This window comes from Nanorana parkeri, unplaced genomic scaffold (genome assembly GCF_000935625.1).
Source record: "Nanorana parkeri isolate BGI_ZX_2015 unplaced genomic scaffold, ASM93562v1 scaffold428, whole genome shotgun sequence".
Classification (NCBI taxonomy): domain Eukaryota; kingdom Metazoa; phylum Chordata; class Amphibia; order Anura; family Dicroglossidae; genus Nanorana; species Nanorana parkeri.
The window spans coordinates 397,371-422,275 of record NW_017306696.1 but is presented as its reverse complement, the minus strand read 5'-3'; the positions used below and the strand labels follow the sequence as shown (position 1 = coordinate 422,275).

Genomic DNA, 24,905 nt, shown 5'->3' with positions numbered 1-24,905 from the left:
TGCAAATATGCTGTTTAAATATCTACAAATTATTGTGTAATGTGAATTATTTATTGAATCTTGGTGTATTTTGTGCATTTCCCTTAGATATGTGCAATAATTTAGTGTGAAACTTTGTGCGCAGGAGCTTCCTCTAATAAAGACCAGTCACTGTTGTCCTGTCCTTGTGCAGAGCGACTGGTCTTATACCCGCCCTCCTCCTGTAGATTTTGCAAGCAGATTGTAACACATGCTATGTGCAGCAAAGTTATGCAACCCCTATGTTTAAAAGGTAATATCTGGATTTGCATTTGGTGCACATAAGGTGGATTTATATCCTTTGTGGCTACTAAAGCATACAATAAAATGAAAATCTTTGTGCCCAGAGCTCAACCTTAAAAGAGAACTATGGTGTAAGTGTTTTTACCCATAGTTCTCTTTAGGGTCACGGGAGGACATATATTAACCTCCTCCATGACCCAAAGCTCAGTATATAGTGGGCTATTGCCCGCGATATACTGAGAGCGCCATAATACTGTCGAGATCCACCCAGCTGCGTGAGTGACAGCTGGCTCTGCCTATCTAGAGACAGAGCCAGCGGTGCCCGTCCTCTTTCCTGTCCGTTCCTCCATTCAGCGCTGGAGGATCGGAGAGGGGTTATGGTACAGTATGGTACTTCTGGAACTGTTGTACTAGTTAAAAACAGCAACGGTACAGATGATATTTCTCTTTATATATTAAACCTACACTGCATCTGTAATACTATAACTATAAAATAATAAATACCCAGGAAAAAATAAAAGTAAGTTAGTATAAAGTCTGGAGGAGATGGCTCATGTGGTAGGTGTATTTGTCTTATGTTTATTGATTGATGTGTTGCATATCATTCATGGGCAATCCATCTTTTATGCTGATCTTGTCATGCTTTTACTTAATCATGTGGGAAAGGAATAGTTTATATATGTTTTCTTTTCTGTTAAGGAATACAAGTGGCAGTGATATCGCGAGTGTCACATTTATTGAAGTGATACTACTATGCAATGAGGCTGATTTACTAAAGGATTTGCGAATGTTCACACAATACATTATGTTAATATTCACTTTAATTATCCAGTCTCAAGCAGATGAAATAAGCCAATAGGGATTTTCTATTCACATGATTGGATAATTAAATTGAATCTTCACACATTTCATCATGTGAAAAGTCTCAGGTCCTTTAGTAAATCAGCCCCCGATTGTGATTTGTTTTAAAACTTCAAAAATGATTGATTTCATAATCTAAGTGGATTGGCTTGTCTCTCTTATCATCTTGATGAAAAATTGAATGTGGTAGATCTTTTGATAGAAGACTACTTGTGATTCCAGCTTCTGCAAATACCAGTTAGAAGAACAAGGCCAGCTGGTAATTTACATAAAGCAATTTTACATACCTGATCCCTGCTCCCCAGCGCTCATCTCTCCCCTCCCCTCCAGCTTATAGACTGCCCCACAACGTCCTTACATTTAATGCAGGACTATGGACCTGCATTACTTGATGACGTCAGCAGGTCACTAGAGCGGAGGGGGTAAGATGCTGCAGGCACAAGTCTTGGAGCTAGCGGGAACCGGGATCAGGTAAGTGCTTTACAAAGGTCCCCAAGACAAAAGCAAGCAGTTAAAGAAGAAATCCAATATTTGTTTTTATCAACCCTTGCAGTGGGGCTACCCCTGAGTGCTAATTTGTGTCTAGGTGCTAAAATATAGATATACTCACCCAATGCTCCATGCCGGCCAGCTGTAACGGCGCTCCCTCCAGCCTGTCTCCCCCTCCCTGCAACTTTGTAATCTTCCTTCAGCGTCTTTAGGTCTATACACTGTGTATAAACGTTGATGATTTACGGGACCGTAGACCTCTGCAGAGGGGGCGGGGGGCACTGAAAGGAACGGTCTAAGAAGAAGCCGGCTCAGAGCATGGGGTGAGTATAACTTTGCTTTTTCAACCTAGACACAAACGAGCAGTCCCCCCTGCAAGAGTTAATAAAGAAAAATTCTGGAGTTCTTCTTGAACCCTTGTAGTGAGGGGGAGTAGCACCACTTTAAGGGGATTTTTGTTTTTTCATTTGAGATAGCCTTTAAACAGCCTCACAAAGCCTACAAATAGAACATTCTTGTTGAATTCAGATTGGCAACCATCCTCTGAGGTTTCTCACACAGATAATTTGCTTTATAACATATTCCCTTTAAAGAGATCAATTTAACGCCATGCATTCGCAGAAATCATGAAAAAAGGATAGTAAAATTTTTTAGTATAACCGATATCTGTTACACGACAGACTAGAAAGGAAAACTCGTTATTTTCTTAGGAACGTGTTTGACACAATGATTGTCTTATTACTGAAACACAGGAAGAGGTTCTGGAATGCGTCCATGTTGTTTTAAGGTGAATCATGTTTTTACCTTGGGCTCTTTGTTCTCTCTCTCACAGCAAATAATGAGCGGACCAGAAGCGATGTGTCAAGTGGAGAGATTAGTGGTTATGATTTCCAGAAGCATTCGTCTCCTTCTCCTATAGCAGCTAAAAGTAGTGGCCTTGAAATGCCATCAAACAAAACTCTGGAGTGTTTTCAGCCCAGCAATCTGGGGTCAAAACCAAAGTTGGAAAGTAGTAACCTGCAACTAAATACTTTGGAGCGGAAAAGCAACGGTGTACACAGTAATAATGGTGTAAATGGTGTTAGCAGCAATCAAGATAGCAAGTATGCCTGTCCCACATCACCTAGCGCATTGGCATCACCCACCAAAGATCCTCCACCAGTGCCATCCAAACCTAAACTGTGAGTACTGCCACCTCTTATTCTGTACATAAGTGGCTAGTGAGTTGTAAGAGAGAAGTATTTAAGGAAACAAACTGAAGCGATATTGTGTGGGGGAAGCCGGTATGATTTTTGGTTTCGTTTACTCCATAATCCCTTTTCGGCATTCATATTCACATGAGAGCCTGTAGCCAGAGTTGGAGCCATTTAACATCATAGTGGCCCACCTGGCATTCGTGCTACTGTGGATTTTCCTATGCCCCTCCCACTTCATGCATTTCCCTTGTGTCACACTAAACAGGCAGCATTGACAGAATTGTGTATACTGATTGCTGTCTGCTTCTCTATTTTGAATACAATGTGTAAAGGCAGTGCATATGCTTCAGCTTTGCAATAACAAGAGAAGATAAGAGAACAAGGCAGAGTAATCAATACCGTACAATAAGATGCTGACATTAAACATAGAGCAGCTTCAATACCTGTATTTAAAATGGTCACCTTTAAAAATGCAATGTCTTTTCAACCAGGCGAATCCCCACAGGGCAGACATAGTATACTAATCATTTATTATATGATTTGAGGATTTAACATTAAATCAAAGGTCTCAGGTTTAGAATGTTCAGTATGCAGTAGTTCACATTAGTTGTTACTAAATAGCAAAGTTTTTAGTGATCAATTACAGTCAGAACTAGTGATCTGTATATATGTTCCAGGTCAGTTATTTAGAAATCAGTGTGATAGCCAGGGAACAAGCATTTTCACAAGTAGAAGGTCAGAAATGGCATCCACCGTATTTCTCGTTTTTCCTCTAGGCTGTCTGTTAAAGGCAGCTTCTTATCAAAGAGCAAGAGTCAACAGGAAACCTACTCCTTATTGACAAATGCATCCATGTCTGAGGCTTGCCATGACTTTAACTCTAATGTGGTCAACTTTTGTAGAGTGAGTGATCACCCATGCTGGATAAATAACAAGCACTTCTGACACTTTGTGATTGCTCATTATCATTCAATTCCCAATTGATTCAAAAAGCAACTTGAATGAGTGCCATCACTTCATGAACTGAGTAGATCAATTGGGTTTCTTTACTACAGGTGTTGAGAATCTTCACACAATCAGTTGTGTATATAGCCACTTCAGGTTTGCAATCACATAAAAAGCAAATTCCTGTTCATTTTGAATACCCTTGAAAATTATATGCAGATAAAATAAGTAAATGGACATTTGCTTTTCACATAATTGGATAATTAGCCTTAAGGTGGCCATACACTTTACAACCATCGCAAGACCTTAGTCTTGCGATGGTTGTAAAGTAATTTAAAAAACGTACAATCTGCCCATCTTGGACAGGCAGATCATACTTGCGATCATCGCAAACCCGCCCCCCTGAGGGGCGGGCTTGCAATGACCGCAATTCTGAACGGGCAGTGTGCGCGTGCGCACACCGGCCCGTGCGGCATTGATCTTACGATCATGCTAAAAACCAGCCGAAAATCGTACAATTCTCGGCTGGTTTTCTAGCATGCTCCTTAGACAAAAGACGTGCGGCCGTACAGTAGAAACGGTCGCACGTCTTCATTCACACTGCACGATTCTCGTACGATTGCGGGATTTCACGCGATTCTCGGTGTATGGGCACCTTTAGTATGTAGAGTATTGTAAATGCTGCCTGGCCTAGAAAAGAGCATGAATGGTCATTAGACCCCTGATGACCTTGCCTTAGTAGTGTTGGGGATTTTTCTTTAGGATATCCCCCTTTCCCTCTACCCCCTGCTACTGAGACTCTCCATAGAGACAAATGGTGCCTCTCCGTGTGCTTCTCCTTTCCCTCTCTAAAGGATTCAAGACAAAACTGCATTGGAGGAAGACAATTGATGGAACAGCAGTTTATGATCATTTACCCTAAACAGCTGCTTGGGTTTTTTATATTATCACAAATATTTATTGTGATGTTTTATTTAATGCATATGAGTCATATGTACACTAACAACATAAATCCTCGAAATGAAGTTACCAGAACAAATATAGCGACATAGCAAAAGTAAAATAGATTATAAATCATTCCCTCTGACAGGCACTATTTACAATGATAGAGGAGAGAGATACTGTTGTTTTCACTCTTCAATACTGTTTATTTAGTGAAAGGAAATTAAAGAGATTAATTAGAGATGATTTAAATCAAAGACATTGCAGCATTGGCATGTGTATCATTTTTATTCATGTTTTTTATAAACTGTGTTGAGGAAAAGCAGACTAAAGCATCCCCTTTCTGTGTTTTTTGCTTCTCGAGTGTCAGCCCATGTCAAGGCTTTTATTGCAGGTTTTATTGTCAGTCTAGAGCGGAGGTTCATAACCCTTCTCAGTCTGGGAGCCAGCTTTCAGGCATGCGGTTTAGTTTTGAATTAATAATTCATTTCCTTTTACTTACTTTTCTGTTTTCTGGAAGTTAAATGTAAACTTTGCTCACAAAACGTTCTTTTCCCTATGGAAGTTTATGTTTAACTAGAATTTCTATATACACGGTAGTAAGTTACAACCAATGGTGTTAAAACAAGGGGAAGGAGCAGGGGCACTTAGCAGGAAGGAACATCCAGGAAGTGACAATAAACTGATTAGATCCTCAAATCATCTCTGAATCTGTGCTGACACTGTCCTTCCTTCTGTAGGGTGGCTACTTTTGTTCCCCATGGTCCTTGTGTGTGTTGTAAAGTACCCACCGCTCCAAGCTCTCTCTCATGATGGACTACAATCTCACGTTTAGTTAGCTAATATGTATTGAGATTGTAGTCCATCACAGCAGCGAGACTTGGAGTGGTGGCTACTCTGGAACTATATGGAGGGCAGCTGTAAGCGGAGCAGCGATCAGGTCTGCACCAGCGCATGCACTAATATAAGCACACAGATAATCTGGCTTCTACCTTTGCCACAGAGGATTTTCTTTATAAATATGGCACTAAGTATGCTGGAATATCATTTTATACAGGGTATTTGTTTTGCAAAAACTTGACCATTCAGATTCTAGCAGTCATCTTTTGTTGTGTTGGTTTATTAATTAAAGTAAATCTGTACTTTGCCTATTCAGGTAAAGCAACTAGATTGCTTTATTCCTCGACTGGATACCCAGCAGCACATACATACTCACTTTGCCTTTACTTCCCTGCTACCCCATTCAGTGCCAGGGGCTGAATGAACTAACGGTAAGGAGCATGTGACTCTCTCAATGTGACAGTGCTGGGCCAGTTGGCAATGTCACTGGAAGATCCATAGCCCCATGTAAGCAGTGACTCTACACATAGGTCACATTCTTCTCTATTGGCTGCTAAACAGAGCAGCGGACAGCAAGGAGAACGTATGAAGCCTATTAATCATGTATATGAACCTGTTGTATTTTCCTGCATAGGCAAAGCATAGGGCATGGCATAACTAACTAGCATCGGCAACACATGGTTTGCTTTAAAACTTTATTGTAATGTACAGTAAATACATATTTGATAAAATTCCATTATACTTTTCTGGCAAAAAACAATCACATCATCTCTAACACCGCTTATTAGGGTACACTGGTCTTCACAGGACTGTGCACTGCAATGCAATTGTTCCTCAGTTCAAGGCAATATCTTTTTTCTATTCTCCCTTCATTGTTTGTGAAAGTAGACAAAAACATATTTTCAGTTCTAATAAGGAGTTTCAAATTTATGTACAAGATCATTCTTCATTATTCAAATGTGTGTTCACATTAGTGCGCCACTATTAATTTCAAAGAAATTGGTTTTCATTGGTTGTGACACCTGAGAGTGCCTTGACCTCCTGCTTATTGTATGAGTGCCTTAATATTGCCTACCCTTACCTGTATCTCTTTTTGGAATACATTCTTGCCTGACAATTCAATACTTCATGTCAGTGGCCAGGCACCACACCACCCATCAGCAGTGAACCTAACTCAGGGACCATCAACTTACAACAGCCATCTAGTAGTTAAAATCTGCCATGATGGACTACAATCTCAATAAGAATGATTAAACTAAATGTGAGATTGTAGTCCATCACAGGCATGAGCTTGGAACAGTGGATACTTTATAACACACACAGGGATGGGGAACAAAAGTAGCCCCCCTCCAGTGTCAGCATGAATTCAGAGATGACTTGATGATCTACAGCTGAGTGATACACAAGTAAGATACATTTTTGTTAATAGTTAAGGTACTTGAATACATTTTTAAGATTTAACTCCTGAATTTAGTGTCACTTTAACCACCGAACGCTGAAAGACGGCCAGACGGGAGTCTCCTGGATGCGGGTGGGCGTCTTTAGACGTCCTTCGTGCTCGCGCCTTATCCCGCCCCCTGGCGGGAAACCGCCAGGATTTTAAACGGCCAGCGATGGCCGTTTACATACAAGTGGTCCGGCGTGTAAAGACGCCCGATCGCTTGTATGATGCAACCCAGGGCGCCCTCCTTACCTCTCGTCGCCGCTGCTGTCCCCGCCACCGCCGTCCCGCGATCCAGGGTGTCCATCCATCTCGGGCAATGTGGCTCTGTGCACTGAGAACGGAGGGAGATCAGTACACGAATGCAGGAAGTGATGTATATTGCATCACTTCCGCATTCCTCTGTCACTCTCCGGTACAGTAACCGGATGGAAGCTGATGAAGCAGATCTGTGCTTCATCAGCTTCTCTGGGGGTCCCTAGGTGACATTAGGGGTCTTAGAGACCCCTGATGTCTCCATAAAGGGGACCTGTTACTGTAATTTGTTATCACATAGGGGACTTCTTATTCCCCTATGTGATAACAATAAAGTTAAGTGGAAAAAAAGTTTTAAAAAAAATTGCTCACAAAATAAATAAAATTTACACACACACAAAAAAAAACCCACAAATTTTTTTTAAAGTCCCCCACATAGATGTGCAAAAATGCGTTAGGTGCGCCTTACACGCAAAAACGACGATTGCTCCAATTATGCGGCACATGTTACATATCGCCGCGAGCGTTGCAGTGGGAGCAATAATTCTAGGACCATTAATCACTGATAACACTAAACTGATGAGCTATCAAATCTTTTAAAGCGTCACCTATGGCCAATTTTGGTATTTTTTTGTGATTTTCGCGGGCACGCGCAATTTTAAGGCTTGACATGTTTGGTGTCAATTTACCCGACGTGACCCCGTCTTTTATATTTTACCAAAAAATTGGGTAATAATAAATGTTTCCTAACATAATAAGGGGAAAACCGTTAAAATATTCTCTACTTTTTTTGTTATATAGTAAAAAATAAAAACTGCAGTAGTATAAAATTAATTTCAGTACAACGTTGCATGACGGAATAAACGTCAGCCAAAGTACCGCAGCGCTGAATACTGAAAAATGGCCTGGACAGGAAGGGAGTGTAAACACCCCGGTCAGCAAGTGGTTAACTAGCCAACAAGTAGCTACAGCAACATTTTTTCATACTTTTTAAACCATGTTAATAAAAGCTGACCATTGTAAGTATCTATATCAGGGCTATGGTTTCTCCAAACCCCTGAAACGGTCACATTTGCTGTATAGATAGTTAAAAGATGTGGAAAAATAATGAATCTACTGGCAAGACCAATAAAACTGTCAGTTTTGCAATGCCTTATGGGACTTGTAGTTCCACCACAGCTGGAGGGGCCGGACTTGCCCACCCCTACTCTAGCCTATATGCTGGCTCTCAAGTTTTTATCACATCATCGGCCCAGCACTATATTGCTTTTGCAGTAGCTTTCTACATTAAAGGTCACTAAGTTCATTATTCACTACTCTGAAAGCATTAGGGTACGTCCCTGCATGAATATTTTTTTATAATGTGGAATATGTATGAGGTAAAATAGTTTTGTTTAGAACACAGACATTACTCAGGCTGTGATATAAATCAAAGTGAACACGAGGAGACCATAGTGGGACTTGTCCAAGTCTTATTCCTAACCACATAACTGAGGTCAAAGCCAGATGGGCTGCCAGTGAAGCTCAACAAACAACCAAACTTGAGTTCTCAGGATATATCATCGTTACAGACTTGGCTTAATGCTTGACAAAGACAGAGCCTGATGTCTTAAACAAAATGTGGTTATTTTGAACAAAGATGACAAAAAAGAAACAAAGAACAGCTCATATTAGTAAATATTTCTAAAATCAGTTGCAGCAAATACTCTTAAGATTAGTGGTTTATAGTTTAGCGATGTATTTAGAACTTGTATGGCATAGTTATCAGAGTTAAACATAATTTTCTACATTTAAAGAAGTTATCCTGTTTCTGACTGATAAAATAGTAACAGACATTGGATCACTTCCCATCCGAACTAGGTCTGCAAATTTCAAATTGTACCAGAAGACCTTAACCTGTGGCTTGATTATTCGAATGTATTGGACATGCTACACGTTCCATCTGTATGCCATCAAACTAGCTGTAAGCTGCTAGCTAGCCTGGAGGATGTTTTAGTTATTTTTAATCAGGCACATATGAAGTATTGCATATGAATAATGCATATTGCAAGCAGCGACCAAACACAGGAAAAACAGCCTTTCACAGTAGCTTTGTCCATACAGTGCAAAGTAAAATGGTCACTTAACTTCCCCCCATCCCCAACTACATATATTTACCTTTCCTTGCTCCCGTACTGCCTTCCTTGACAGGCAGGAGCAGGAAAAATAAAAGTCCTGTTTAAACTACAACTAACTTTTCAGAACTTGCGCAAGGCAATGGACTACTTTCTTCCTCCCATGTGATATCTCTGGGCCAATCAAGAGGCATCCGCACTATGACATGGTGTGGGGAAAGTGATCACATTCTCACTCATGCCTGGAAGTGCAGAGTATTTCACTTAGTGCTTGAATACTATGTGGCTGGACTGAGTGGCGTGGAAGTGAGAAATGGGGAGTATATGCAGCTTGGAAGGGAGTTAGTTAGATAATCCTTTTCTATTGCCCTTCAAAGCAAAAGGTATGGTCATTTCAAACCCTTTGTTGTGAAATGGAATTTTTTGTTTTTGGTTCGGATCAATTCAAATCTATTTGGGTGAAGTTTATTATGTTGTTAAAGGGGACCCCATGCCAAAAAAAGTGTGGGGTCCCCCAAAATCCCTTACCAGACCCTTGACCTGAGCAGCAGCCTGGCAGAGCAGGTAAGGGGGGACAATCATGCTGCCCCCCCCCCTGCATCATACCAAGAAAGGGTCCCCATGTTGATGTGGACAAGGGCCTCTTCCCCACAACCCTGGCCCGGTGGTTGTGGGGGTCTGCGGGCAGGGGGGCTTATCTTTGGATTTTATGAGAGAATCCCACTCTTCTTGTTGTATATATTTATTCATATTAAATTGTGGGAATTGCAAAAGGAGGTGCTAGAAAGGAGGAGGGCAGGGACACCCAAACACCCAGGTGGGCAAGAACAGTCCAAGGGTTGATTTAGAACCACCTAGACTAAAGTTTAACTTTTGGGTGGACAACTGGAGATGGGGAGTATGTGCCACTTATCTGCAGTTTCACTTGTAGCACAAGCATTCACATGAACAATGTTTTGGTGTGTTTTGGAAGTACTAGTAAAAGATGCTCCTATGACTCTAGGGGAAGATGAGTGTAGCTTGCCAGTAACAATTACCTGCATTCTTCTTATCACCAAAAATTACTATAAAGTCCTGTTAATGGGATATCCAGGATCCTCTGCTAGAGGTTGCCTCCTAGATTGAGCTGCAGGTTGCTGATTCCCACAAAGCAAGTCCAAGATCGAGGTCACAAGGGCAAGCAAATTTTAAAATATACACTCACCTAATTTCTGCTCCAGGTTCTGCCGATTATATAGCATCAGACAATTGGCCTTTAAGCAATTGTAAAATCAGAAGATCATGCTGGAAGCTGTCGTTTTTGGTGAAGTCAATGGTGAACTGAATTAGGCAGGATGAGTTTCTTTGACTTGGATGCATTATTGATGGAATGGTTTCTGATGTCATAGTTAATCAATGTATTTTAATATAATGCTGCACAGTCTTTCAGCATCTCCCATTAATGTGGGAAAAAAGCTGTATGCCACTACAATCTGGTTACCATTCTGAGCGGCACATGTTTTTCATCTTGTCTTGTTGTTTAATTAACATCAATCCATCAGACTCAATCTCATCTCCTCTCAGAAAAAATTACTGTCTTTGAGCAAATATCCTTTGTAATACTTATGCCAATAGCAGCAGCATGGCTTTGATTAGCTGAAATCTCTGTCTGATTTCATGTCAGTTTGGTCTGCTTCAGTGGATGATATGCTTTAACAAAGACAAATTCAACTCCAGATGTTAGAATGCTTATTAATATAAATCAACACGAATTCCAGAAATAGAGGACATTTTTCAACTGTCATTTTTTTAAATAAAAAAATGCATTTGAAAGTTTTCAACAGAAGTATACAAGCATATGGTCTTATCACAATGAAAATGATAAGCACATCATGTTCTCCAAGTGACAGAACCACAGAGCTCACTATTCATTATTATAACATAGCATAGATTACTTGAACATATTTTTCTGCAGACAATTAGTTAACGCCTTCGACAGTATGTTGGCAGATCACATTATGAAATGGATGAAAACTTGTACTGCTACAAAAACGTACATTAACTACTATTGCTATCGCCTTCTGAGGATTGCTAGTGGCCTGGCTGGCAATGACTTTGTTACTTTCTGAGACATTAACCTGAAACAAGCAGAACAGTATAGTCAGGGTGCGTCTTAAAGCATAAGTATTGGGAGAATAAACTATACTATTCCCAAAACATAGAGAGGGCATGGGACACTGCTGCTGTCCCACGCTGGCTCTATTCCAACAGCTGTAACTGGTGATCGCTCAGCTCCCAGTCTCCTCTCTCTGCAGAGAGCAGTGACTATCACTCACCGCTCCCTGCAGGGATTATCCCCCTCTCTTTTTCTCCAGTGCTCATTGGAGGGACAGAAAACGGAAAAAAAAAAATTGGAGGGCTCTAAAAAGGCAGAGCCAGCTGCCAATCAGGCAGCCGGGTGGATCCACGACAATAATGCCAGGATTCTTCCCGGCTGCAGTGCGGCTCTGCACTGTCAGCATAGAGGGCAGTAGACTTTGGGTCCCAGGAGTAGATTAGTAAAAGCACCCCTTGACCCGACCCAGAAGTAAAGCCAAAAAATAAAGGTTTGGCTTTATTTCTCTTTTAACCCCTGATCTGCATACTTCCTGTTCAGTGATTTAGAAAGTACTGTAATCATTCCTCTGCTATCTCAGTGTATGCTTGTGTCATATTATTTGAACCTATAAGATGGCAAATAGTCTGTTGCTACATCAGGTTTTATATTTGCAAGATTTTGGTAAAATAAAGCTATTGCAAATATTTTCTATATGATTTGTAGTGAAAAAATATTTTTTATTTACTACTAATTTGATTTGGTATCTTTATAAGCTATAGCCTCAAGGTGGCAGGACATGCATGGAAATAAGTCAGTGTAAGTTTAATCTTATGGTTTCCTGCCTATCTGCTTCCCCTTGATATATTGTGAGTATGCAGCTCTGTAACATCCACATGCTTTACTCACAATTCTTTTTGTGAATATAATAGGCGGTGGATAGAATGAGAAACATTGTAGCTGTTACCAGACTCCTTCCTGTAATGTGTATTGGAAAGACTCCATAAGTAGTAACGGGAAAACCAACTCTTCTTACACAGTCTTTAGTTTGATTAAGGTTAGGTTCACACTGTTGCACTGTTGGTAAGACCTGCATGTTGTTGTATGTTCTTCAGTGCTTTAACATACGTTGCATCAAGGCAGAGGTAAGCAACCTTGGCACTCCAGCTGTGGTGGAACTACAACTCCCATGAGGAATTGCAAGACTCTGACAGCCACAGGCATGCCCCACAGAGTCAGGTTCACCATAGCTGGAGTGCCAAGGCTGTCTATCCCTGCATTAAGGTAACCGATTTAAATGGCTACAACACTAAATCGCATGAATAATGTGCATATACTATTTTTTGCAATACATCGCACCCCAACACACTAACGTGCATCACTGCGTGTTGTGATGCGCTGCAGCATGCCTGTTAGTCCATTGAGAAAGAATGACACCGCAGCACACCAACATGCAAAATATGAGCTTTTGCATGTTGTAGTAACACGCATTAACGCATGTTACTGTGACACAACAGTGTGAACCCAGCCTAAAGGATACCAAGCCACAAATCACTGCGATTGATGTATACTTTTATATCAGTAAAGGCTAAGGAAGAGTTTGAGAAAATTTACTGAAACTAAAAACTGGGCAATACTTTCTACTTTATAAGGACTAGAACTGACTAATTGCCTGCACATATTTTATAAATGGTCACCCCTGATGTATGGTAGAGATGTTTAGTTATGGCAGATGGGGTCCAGCACTCAGATTGCCAGATACAATACTGGTATTGTACTAAGAGCACTTTATTTAGATTTCCAAAATGGTTACTAACTGTCCCAGCATGCATTACCAACAGCTGAGAGCACACGGTGGTACCATTAGTGACCTAACACTTAGAGAATCACAAAATCCCTCCTTCTGACATATGGCCTAATATCTTATCATTTGTACCAGAGGTAGTTTTATGTTTTCACTACACCAATACCATGCCACTGACTTGGTGCCGGTATCGTCCTTTTTAGATCAGCAGAAAACCTACATCTTTACAGTCAGAAAACGAATGCAAGAGAGCAGATATTTTTATAGACATGTAATATCTGCACACAGGGACATCTACAATACTTATCCTAACCCTTCTGGGGATTTAAAATTCATCTTGTTTCAATGCAGTACTTTTTTCATAGGCCTTGTATAAGAATGATTTGGCAGCCATTGTGTTTAGTTGCCTAGACAACTCAGTGCTTATAGAAAGCGATAGCCAGGCCAGCTATAGATGGAAGCTTATAATGTTACTACTCAAGCTTTTCCTGACTGGAACACTCCTTGGCTTTGGGATGCTGTTATAATCTTTTCTCTCACTGATTTGCCTGATTAAATCTTTGTTTTTAATGGCAATCTTCCTCTTTAATATTAAAGGGTGTTTCCCCCGCCGTTTCTATTGTATTGTCTAGCGCATAGTTTGTTCACATATGACACATTTTTGAGTGGAAGAGAATTAACCTCTTCACCTGTCAGAAATTTCAAGATTACATTTTTGGCTAGTCAGGATATTTGAGTGTGATCATTGAGAGGGTTTTCCTCTGGGAGATTAGTGCAGCAACTGTTCATTGCAGGAGTGCTGCCAAAGGACAGGTTTATATGGTCACATTGATGAATCATAGAAGCTCTGACAGCTCATATTCATATGTTTGCATTAGAAAAAATATTAAGACACAACCAATGTTATTATAGTTAGTGGTGTAGCTTTCTCGGTCACTATTGTCCAGCAATAACATGGTATACTGAGTATGATGCCATGCCACACTAACCAATTGTGTTCAGCACCACCATGGCATCATCACTTGGGATTTAGTGATGACGAGCCCTGAAACCTTGTGTGTCATGCTTTATAATCTATTAATAATACTGAATTTTAGCCACTAGTGAATAAGCTCTGTTATTTATTTAGACTTGTGGATTGAGACCTACCACTCTCTATTACCTATGGCAGCAAAAGTGGATTTAATTTCGGTACTTGGGCATATTAACTGCCAAGTATAGCCATGCCTTTAAATGAACAGATTGCTCATTAAGAATCACAGACAATGATAAATCTCATCCATGTTGTAGACCTGCCATGACTTTTCTCTATGACTTTGGCAAAGTTGGGCCAGAACAGGCTTTCAGTGCAAGAGGTATTTCCATGCCTATGACTATTCATATTCGAAAACTTCATGAAGCTTCTGAGAAACATAACAAGCACTTCTGATACTCACAATTACACTGTGTATTGTTAACTCATTAACACTAGTAGAAGGAATATTAGCCATGCATTGGAAGCTTTAGTGATGATCAGCAGTCTTAAACACTAGGGATGCACCAATACCGATACTAGTACTAGTATTCGTACTCTCCCAAATACTCCGATACTTACCCCCTTGAGGAACCTGGCTTTGGGGCAGCAGAGAGAGTAAAAACGGTCCTACTGGAAATTCTGGTCAGAGGGAGATTTCCTCTAACTGACATGGAGTCGGCTTCCCGGGCAATCAGGAAGTCGTGCAGCCCACCTCCCAGCTTCCTGATTGGCCGGGAAGCCAGCTCCATGCTGTTTGGCCGGCTCTTCGCTGATTGGCTGGGAAGTCGGTTTCCCGGCCAAACAGCATGGAGCTGGCTTTCTGGGAAATCAAGAAGCCAAGCAGCAGGTAATGACACGCCGCCCAGCTTCCTGATTGACCGGAAAGCCGACTCCATGCTAGCGGAAGTACCGGTATTGGTACTCGGTATTGGAGAGTAACAGAAGATAAATATCAGTACTCGTACTCGATAATGAAAAACTGGTATCAGTGCATCCCTATTAAACACAATGGCATTCAGCTACATGCAATACCCCCATTATCAGTTGCAGTATTGAGTAGGGTAGATGGGCCTTAAAGAAGATCTCCTGGTACAAATATTACAAACCCTTGCAGTGCCACAGTCCACTTAAAATGTAATGTACCATTTTAGTCTGTAATATTAGTCTAAATTTCTGTTTTGCCCATTATTATTATATTATTATACAGGATTTATATAACAGTTTGCGCAGCGCTTTACAATATAAGGAAGACATTACAATACAATTCAAGACAGGATGGTAAGGAGGGCCCTGCCCGTGAGGGCTTACATTAATCACCTTTTGTAGATGTGTACCTATACACTCCGTAATACCAGTGTGTGGGTAATTTTTCTGTTACATGTGAACAGGCCTCTCATCCATAACAGTGTAAAATTGGGATTCTGCATCCTGTCTTCAATTTATGCACTGCTAAACGTTGTGTTACCTTTGTTCCCTAAGTTTTAGTTCACCACTTGGATCATTATGCAACTAATTTCCTATTCCTTGCAGATTGCTAAAGTGTTCTTTTATCTGCTTCATCGCCTCCAAAAATTGGCACATGTGTGAGTTTAGATTGAGCCACGAAGGTGTTTATATATTAAATAACCAAAACACAAAATCTGTTCAATTGATAGCTCACGTAAAACTAGTCAGGATTGATATTATTATCAGAATGTAAATTGGAAACGTGCCTAACCTTTAGAAGACCCTGCTGCTAATGTGCGAATAGGATCATTATTTTCCCTTCTCAAATATGCGTTGTATAAGTGCTGTAATAATGATTTGGCACATACTGTGTCTAGTTGTCAAAACACTTCACTGCTTATTTCCTCAATCAACACAGAACAAATTTTACATGACGTTCACAGAAATGCAGACTTGGGGAGTGACTTTCCACACATTTCCTGATTTTAAACTCTCAGTGATTATCTGATATTTGTTATCTGCGTGCCTATATCCTCACCGTTAATTGTTCCGCCCTTTTTATATTAAGGATGTTGCCCAGCCCTTATCCTTGTTGTACACACTCACCCACCCATATAACATTACACCCCCTTTTGGCCTGAAAGGTGCAGTACTATAGTAGCTTACTGATGTTCACATCAGCAGGCATGCATTATGCCTGGGTACAATACACAAGCACTGGTGTGCATTCTGCACTTGTGCTGCTTTTAACTTTATTTAAAGAGACACTGAACTCAAGAGTTAAATATTAAAAATGCATTTACCTATTAACAAAAATTTTACTTTTTGTGTATCGCTTGGCTGTAGACCCTGAGATCATCTCTGAATATGTGCTGACACTGTCCTTCTTTCTGGAGGGTGGATACTTTTGTTCCCCCTGTGTGTGTTGTAAAGTAGCCACTGCTCCAAGCTCGCTCACCTAATGGACTACAATCTCAATGCAAATTAGTAAACTAAATGTGAGATTGTAGTCCATCACAGGAGCAAGTAGTAGTGGTAGTAGTAGTAGTAGTAGTGGCTACAACACACACAGGGACTATTGGGAACAAAAGTAGCCACCCTCCAAAAGGAAGGACAATGTCAGCATGAATTCAGAGATGATTTGAGGATCTACAGCTCAGTTATACACAAATAAGATATATTTTTGTTATGAGTTAAGGGACTTGACTGCATTTTTAAGATTTAACCCCATCCCTAAACCTCCTCCTAGGCACTGGAATGCCTACTTTTGGCCACTCCACTTATAGCATCTACCTTGATCCTTTAAGGACATTTAAGCAAGTATTAACATGGTATGGGCATGCAGCCTTCCAGCCATAGGATTACCAGAATTTGTGCTGGACTGCTGTCTGTGGTGGAAGACATGCAGGGGCGTAACTAGAAATCACAGGGCCCCATAGCAAAATTTTATATGGGGCCCTTTGATTTCTAGTTACGCCCCTTGCAGAGCCCACCTGAGATCCCACACAGCCCACCTGAGAGTGACCCTGCAGAGCCCACCATAGACTCTCCATGGTGGGCTCTGCAGGGTCTCAGGTGGGCTGGTCACACCCCTGCACACCTCTTACCTGACTGCCCCGATCCGCTGTCAGCTTTCCCCACCGCCATGCTTGGCCTCTTCCTCCTCCTCCACGGTTGCCGGGCCCCACCTCCTCCTCCGCTGACGCTGCTGGGCCCCGGCCTCCTCCACTGCAAGCTGTTGACTGTCACTGACTCAGCAGCGGCTGTGGGGAGGAACGCGCCGCTGCACAGAGACTGCGCCATAGTGACCTAGGCGGCCCGCACGGCAACAGGGGGGACCCCTTTGTTCCTCGCCCTGGCCAGGCCCCCCTGTGCCCCAGGCCCCATAGCGGCCACCTGGTGATAGTTCCGCCACTGAAGACATGCATTTTTTATAAAACAAAAAATAGTCAATAAAAATTGATCCTTCCAGTGCCAATCCACAGCACAGCCATATCAAAGACACATTCTTTTTATTCGTTTGAAGCTACATACAATGAATAATACATCTAAATAAAGATGTGAGGTTGACAACCAGGAATAAAGCTCAGCTTATTGGCTTTTCATATATCAAATGCACAAAATTCATGTTTGACTGGATTATTTAAATGTTCACAAAATCTGACTGGGCACAATTTCCTTTAGATTTACCTTTAGATTTACCTTTAGAATTACCAGATTTACCAACCTATCATTCATTTTATAGCCTCTAACATGACATACATATTGGGACCTTGTCACCATAGAATCACTTGTAAACAGGGCCATCCCAGTAAAAGAAGATTTGCACTTACCTTTTTGGCAGGCTATGTCTTTAAACTCTGCCACATTTCTGCTCCCCGGCTGTGGTGGGGAAGCAGGTATTCAACACACCATTGTCAAATACCTCCTTCCTCCGCTAGACGCTGTGGTTCCTCCGGCCAGCTTTTATGCCTGGTAATGATGTATAATCTGGCAAGAATGCTGTTTTTTTTATTATTGTTATTATTATTATTATTATTATTCAGGATTTATATAGAGCCAGCAGTCTGTGTAGTGCTGCACATTATAAAAGCAGATAGTATAGTTAAAATACAATACAATTCAAGACAAGATGATTAGACAGGCCCTTCCCGTGACTTTATTTACATGGAAGCATGTGGTGACAAGATCACTTTAAGGAGATTGTACAATAAGATTGTAATGTAAGTGGCCAGCAATTATATATAGCAACCCACAGTAGTCAGAGTAAATTCAATCTAGAATGGTAGAAGCAGTTTGCCTAAAGATGGGAAGCCAAGCCACGTCAAAGGGTTTAAGTTTTGACACAGACATGGATAGTGCAAAAAGAATGTACGGCACATTATAAAGAGCCAAGCAAATATTCTTTACATAAAGAATATTTGCAACTACTTAAATGCAAGCACTGTAATATTAGACCTGGATGTCTTGCATATATTATAGACCCCTATCTGTTATATAAAGCTCTTTGTTTAGCAAGTACATTCCAATAGCACAGTTCCATATTAAACACTGGCTTGTAATTTCATTTTTTATCCTTGTCAGGAGGCGGCTAACCACTGGCCTTGCTTCCCACTTCAAAGGAGAACTAGCTTAGATATTCCATAAAACAAATAAGAAAGCAGCAATAAAGAAAGCTTTTGATGTATGTAAAATAATGTTCTTTGACAGTAACAAAATTTAGAAATCTCCATTGTGGACTGGAGAAATGCCTGTATTTCTTGCATTATTTGCTTCCTGGCTTCCTGCCCATCTATTGTTATGATGTGCATTTAGGGACCTGATGTTTATGATCCCTTTGGAAGATATATTCCCTCTTATCTGGCCCAAATCCAGTGGTTTATTGTTCTCTTCATCAAGCGAGCCAAGGGAAAAAACATTTGTTGTAGTAGAAAATGTCAAAGAGGATTCACAGGGTACCCTTATACTTTCCATTATTATATCCTGTCTGCATTAATGAGTACTTGTGTTATAGTCGAGAAATGTATCAAATGTGGCTGCCCTAAATTACCTGTGGAGAAGTAATTACATATCTATGGTCAGGATTTTCAGAGGGATAAGATTTACCTATAAACAGAGGTAGCCGATTTAAGGGAATCTGTCACAAAGTACCTTGCTTGTGCCAAACCTATTGGTGACTAGATTAAGGTTACTATGTAATAATGAGTCCACTTTAGGCACAGTCATGGTAATTCCCTGGTGTGTCTGTATCCAGAGCAGCTTTGAGAGCTTTCTGCTCACCATTTTGATGACTCTTCTAGGGTTAGAGTTTACCAGACCAAGTCTTTTGAAACCCACAGAGTCACTTTTCCCTTAGATTAGTGATGTGATTCGGAATTATATTACTATTATAGCACTTGTAAAATCTGAAATCTGAAATACTGGCTTCACACTATTGTGTTGTGTTAACTTGAAGTAAATTCTCATTCTTAGCATGCATTACCATAATGCATGGCTCACTGTCCTGTGTGTTGCATTGCCTTTCATTTAGAATGCCACCTCAACACACAGTACAGTAGGTACCAATGGACATGCACTAAAGTGAACCCTAAGGCACATGCTGCGTGTAGTGGTGCTCTGCATTGAAAAAAAGTATTGGTGCAATCAAGGGTGAGGCGAGTGAGGCACTCGCCTCCGGCGCTGCTGTGAGGGGGCCAGCGTTCCATTTCTCCTCGGATCCCCGCTGCCTCTGCCCATACATGCGGGGAAGAACAACTCAGAATGGCCGGGGAGGATGCAAAGGTGGTGAAGAGCCGCTCGTCCAGGATCTCTCTCTCACACCTCATCGCTCGGCCATCCTGAAGTAACAGCACTCCTTCTTGCCGCAGTCTGTGCGTGGCTGAGCGGAGATGATGACCGGAGGATTGGTAAATATCTGTGACATGTTCCGATCCTCTGTGTGCAGAGCAAACACTGGAGTGACCACTCCAATGTTTGTAAACAACAGAGGACACATAGTACTATGTGTCTCCAGTTATGAATGAACAGGAAGTGCTTTACATCACTTCCTGTTCATTCATGAGTTTCTGTCCTGAGTGCTTTGCATTCATTTAGAACAGAGGCTGCAGATAAAGAGATTAAGTACTCTGTGTTCTCAATGTATTTTTCTGTTTCAAAAGGGAAATGTCAGGGGTCTGTTTAGACCCCAGATATTTATTTGATGAGCAGGGGATCTGCGATCAGAGTGGTACGGATCGGATGTCATTGTTGTGACCTCCTTGTTCATCCAGTTTTTTCCTCCGTTGCAAAAACTGAAATGACCGGACCCAGTGACGATCCATGGGGAATCGGATGTAAACGTTTACATCAAATTACCCCAATCTGGCACGATCAGGTCAGGTGAAATGGAACACTGTTCTGTTTGTTTTCCTAGACCTGGCCAGAGCCGGGGCAGCCAAATGTAAACAGGTACCCTTCTGTTTACAGTCGGCTGCCCATAGACTTACATTGGGCATCCGATCAAGTCCGTCCTGAAAAACTGGCAGGCAGACCTTATCAGACCACCTGTCTGAAAGGGGACTTAGAGACAGTTTCAGCTTAGTGTCAGACTGTAAGGATCCTGTACAGACTGACCTATCCCCTGCCTAAAGTAACACTGCAGCTTAGTAACTACTTTTAAAGCAAATCTAACTGAAGGTCCCTAACAATACATACATTTATTATAACCGAAATTTACCCAATGCGTTTGCTGCTTAAGATCTTGAGATAGTGTTTGAGTGTTATTGTACATTGTGTGGTTATGGCTACACAAATATATTTTTAGTTAAACCCAGTTGTTCAAAGTTGTGACAGCAGATGCAGAAGTGCTGAATGCTGTATGATGACACGCATGGAAACAAGACCATGCTCTGGGTCATCCTGCTGCATTTCCAGATGGAGATTCCGGAAGATGTGTAACAGAGCCCGGCATATGGAAACATTCTTTTTACTGACTGGTTGAAGTGTGGACATAGATATAGATCTCAGGTCATTATGTGTGTACTTTATCCTGAAACATCACACGGACTGAACGAATAATTCAAAATGACAAAGAATTAACCCCTGCTTTCCACAGAGCAACAAAGGTTCACACAAGGTTTACTTTGTTTTGATGTTGTTCTGCAACTAGAGCAATATACTGTAAGTGTGTCAGATAAGGCACAAACATTTTTTTTTTTAAATGGGTACGCGCTCTGACTATACGTTTTGCCATATTCCTTTTCATATTAACCCCTTTATGGATTCAGCGGAATAGCGACCCGTATGATTTCTTAGGGCAGCGGTTCTCAACCTGTGGGTCGGGACCCCTTCGGGGGTCGAATGACAATTTGCCAGGGGTCGCCGGGAGTCTCCCGCTATTAGATAGCGGCTCCCGGCCGCCCGGGAGAGAAACACTTTCTCCCGGAAAGGTTTAATTTGCTCGATCGAGCAGAGTAAACCTTTCGCTGCAATCGGTTTTTATTTTATTTCTGACATCGGAGCCCCGGCCGCCGTAAGTCAGAAAAAAATAAATCAGCATTGGAATGCATAGCTACATTCCTATTGGCTATTTCACTTTGCAATAGCAAACTAGCTATTGCACCCGCCCACTGCTGCTGTCAATCAGAGTTCTCCATCAGGTCCCCATCTAGTGATTATCATCATTATTATTAATAATAAAAGCTGACACCCTCGGCTTGTGTTATATGGTTTGCCATTTTAGCTGTTACAGCAGTGGTTCTCAATCTGTGGGTCGCTGTGTGATTTTTGCTGTGCTAGGTGAGAGTCCTCCTCAGCCCTCTCCTAGCGCAGCAGTGTCAGTTCTCACGCCACGCCAACCAGATGTCACTGCAGCAGCCGCGTCAACCCTAACTTTTACCGTTGGGGGTCACCACAACTTGGCAAATGTTACCAATGGGTCCCGGCCCTAGAAAGGTGGAGAACCACTGTCTTAGGGGATTAGTAGCCAAGGAGGCCCAGTAATGAATGGCTGTAAAATAAAATGGCATAGTAGTTTAACAAATCATTAAGTAGTTTTTTGAAAAAGCAATTCACATACGATCACAAACCTCTGCTATGAAAGCATTCACTATCCCGCAGTGTTAGCTAATCTTGTGGAATGGCATAGGTCTCAGCAGTGAAATGGCTCTTAACATAGCTGCTGTAATGTAATATAATAATTTTGTTATCATATAAACTTAATGAAGTCTTTAGTTCCTCTAAAGCCCTGGTTCTCAACTGGTGGGTCGTGACCCAAAAGTGAGTTGCAACCCCATATTCAGTGGGTCGCCACGTGCCCCCACTGCAGTAGGTGAGAGGCTGCTTCTACTGTCAGTTCTTGCACTGAGCAGCCATTCAAAATATGCTGCCTGACGCAAAATGTCAAGCTTGAGGTGGGGTGGGATGGGGGCTCCATCCATGTATGTATTGCTTACAACTCCCTCGCATGACCTGTTGAAGTGCCTGGACCAGAGTGAGATCACATTCTGGCTCCCGGCACCTCTACAGGGAGCACAAGGGAGCTGTACAAGCAATGCACATATGGATGGAGCTCCAGCACAGCACAACAGCCCACACTGGATCCCAGGCTGAGGATCCACTCCATTTCTCGTAAGTTAGGGAGACTGGGTGGATCTTAAAAGTTACAGTCCTGTGCGATTAACGCACTGTACCACGCAATCGCACCTACAGCGCGTTCTGGTGCAGGAGGTGCATTGCATTGCTATTCATTTTAAGGACACCAGAAACTCCCCAGTTCGATCACTCTCATCAAAATACGCGGTACCGCAATGCTGTGCATTCCAGTGCAGTGCAACTTGGGTTGCGACTTAATGACCAAGGATAAATGTGGGTCCTGAGGTTACACAGGTTGAGAACCACTGCTCTAGAGTTTGGAAGGATTCACAGGTAGTCAAGAACCTCATCCCTATTGTTGTGAAAAGACAAGGGGGTATGGTTGATGGCACTTTGTATGTATTCAGTATTGGTTTTCAGGCAGATAAGAGAAATGGGAGATAAACACCTTAGGCTGCGGTTGATGGCAATTGTCAGACTGCAGATGGATTGTAGTGAAGCACCCAACCTCTTGTAAGAGCCAGAGACCTAGTGTAAACTGTGAAGGGCGTGCTGTATGTGTTTTTCTTTGTCACTTTCGAGGCAAGTAGGCCTGAGGCCTTCTGTTTCACATTAATTACTTTGGAGAATATGTAAACTTTCTTTTCAAGTGAACTGAGCTCTGCATCTAAGTGAGCATAGTCTGTTTTACTAAGTGGTCCCTGGCGATGTGAATGGTATTCATGCCCTGCATGGGTTGTTATTACATACATGGGTGTTCCCTAGAACCATCGCACATGGACCATTATTGTGTTTTAGCCAGAAAACAAGCTTTTATTTTAATACAGTGTGTCATTCTTATCTAGACAATCCCAATCACAGGGCATGTAGGGAGATGTTGTCCAGCAACTAACTATTCAGCCGAACATGCTGAGCATGTTCGGCTGATCCGAAGCCACACGAAGCAAGCCGATGTACGGCTGATTTCAGCCGATATACGGCTGAAATCAGCCGTACCAGCCTGAAGTGAATAGCCGAACGGTGTTCGGCTCACTTCACTTCTGATCGGTCATTCACTCGGCTGCCCTCGGCAGCTTTGTGAATAGACCCCTATGTGTATTACATGGAAAAGGCTCACTCGATGACAAAGTATGTTATCTCTCTATAATCCCCCACCTAAAACATAAGGTAGCAATTTGCAGCATAGTGTAGGGTAAGCATACCACAGTTTACAATTTAAAATAATATGGAATGCCTATTTGACAATCTAATTGCTTTTACCTGTTATTTCATTTGATTCAAGTTTCAGTTCTAGATAATAGCTGTCTGCTGCATTCAAGATACTGTGCTCACATCACTGCTGAATAAAACCAGGCAGACCATGACCACTCTTGTTTAAAGCATACCTAAACCAAAGAACAACAGTTTAAGATATTGCAGCTTAACAGTGCTTAGAAGTGGTGGCTGCATTAGTTTTCCTTTTTATGTTTTTTTTCTTTTTTTTTACTTGGTGATCTGGCCAGTAACACACTTTCTATCTTAGGCGCCATTCGCACCTGAGCGACTGTCCGCACGTTTTCGGCTGTACGGATACGCGCGGAGCCGCTCTAAACAGGGAATTCAGTGCACTTCAATGTGCATCGTTCACACCATTGCGGGGGCCGAGCAGTACGAAATCGCGGCCCCTGAAATAGTGCAAGTGCGATAATCCGGCGGATTCCGCATTTTCATGTCTATTTAATAGCCGCAAACGAGCGTAATCTGTGTGGATTTTAAAATATTTGCTTTTTCGTCCCGCGCGGCCTTCCGCACGGAAAACCGTGCTGGAACCCCAAACGCTATATGTGAATGCAGCCTAAGGGTGGCTACGCTCACACCTCCTCTGATTCTGTGTGGGAATAATGTAGCCACTATTAAACAGCTGTATTGTCAACCTGTGGAGAGGGTAGTGCTAGATGGACTAGTGGATTTAGATGGACTTTACATAAGTGAATAACACATTAAACCCTGACTCCAGCTAACACTTTCTAAGCAGTAATAACAACCATTTTGTTTCTTTTTGGATAAAAGTTCTAAATGTATGAATAAAAGCTAACCAATGTAAGCATCACTGCCTGCAGTGGCGTAACCAGAGTTCTGGGCGCCCGGGGCAGAAATTTTTTTCCGCCCCCC

At 41.8% G+C, this 24,905-nt stretch overlaps 1 protein-coding gene across 1 annotated transcript in view; it reads left to right on the top strand.

The window, feature by feature from the left end:
- Window positions 1-24,905, top strand: part of PALLD (palladin, cytoskeletal associated protein) — a 286,056-nt gene that overhangs the window by 133,537 nt on the left and 127,614 nt on the right. The window contains exon 9 of the mRNA XM_018560033.1: window positions 2,444-2,792. Within this exon, the coding sequence (XP_018415535.1) occupies window positions 2,444-2,792 (349 nt within the window). The remainder of the gene's footprint in view (window positions 1-2,443; window positions 2,793-24,905) is intronic.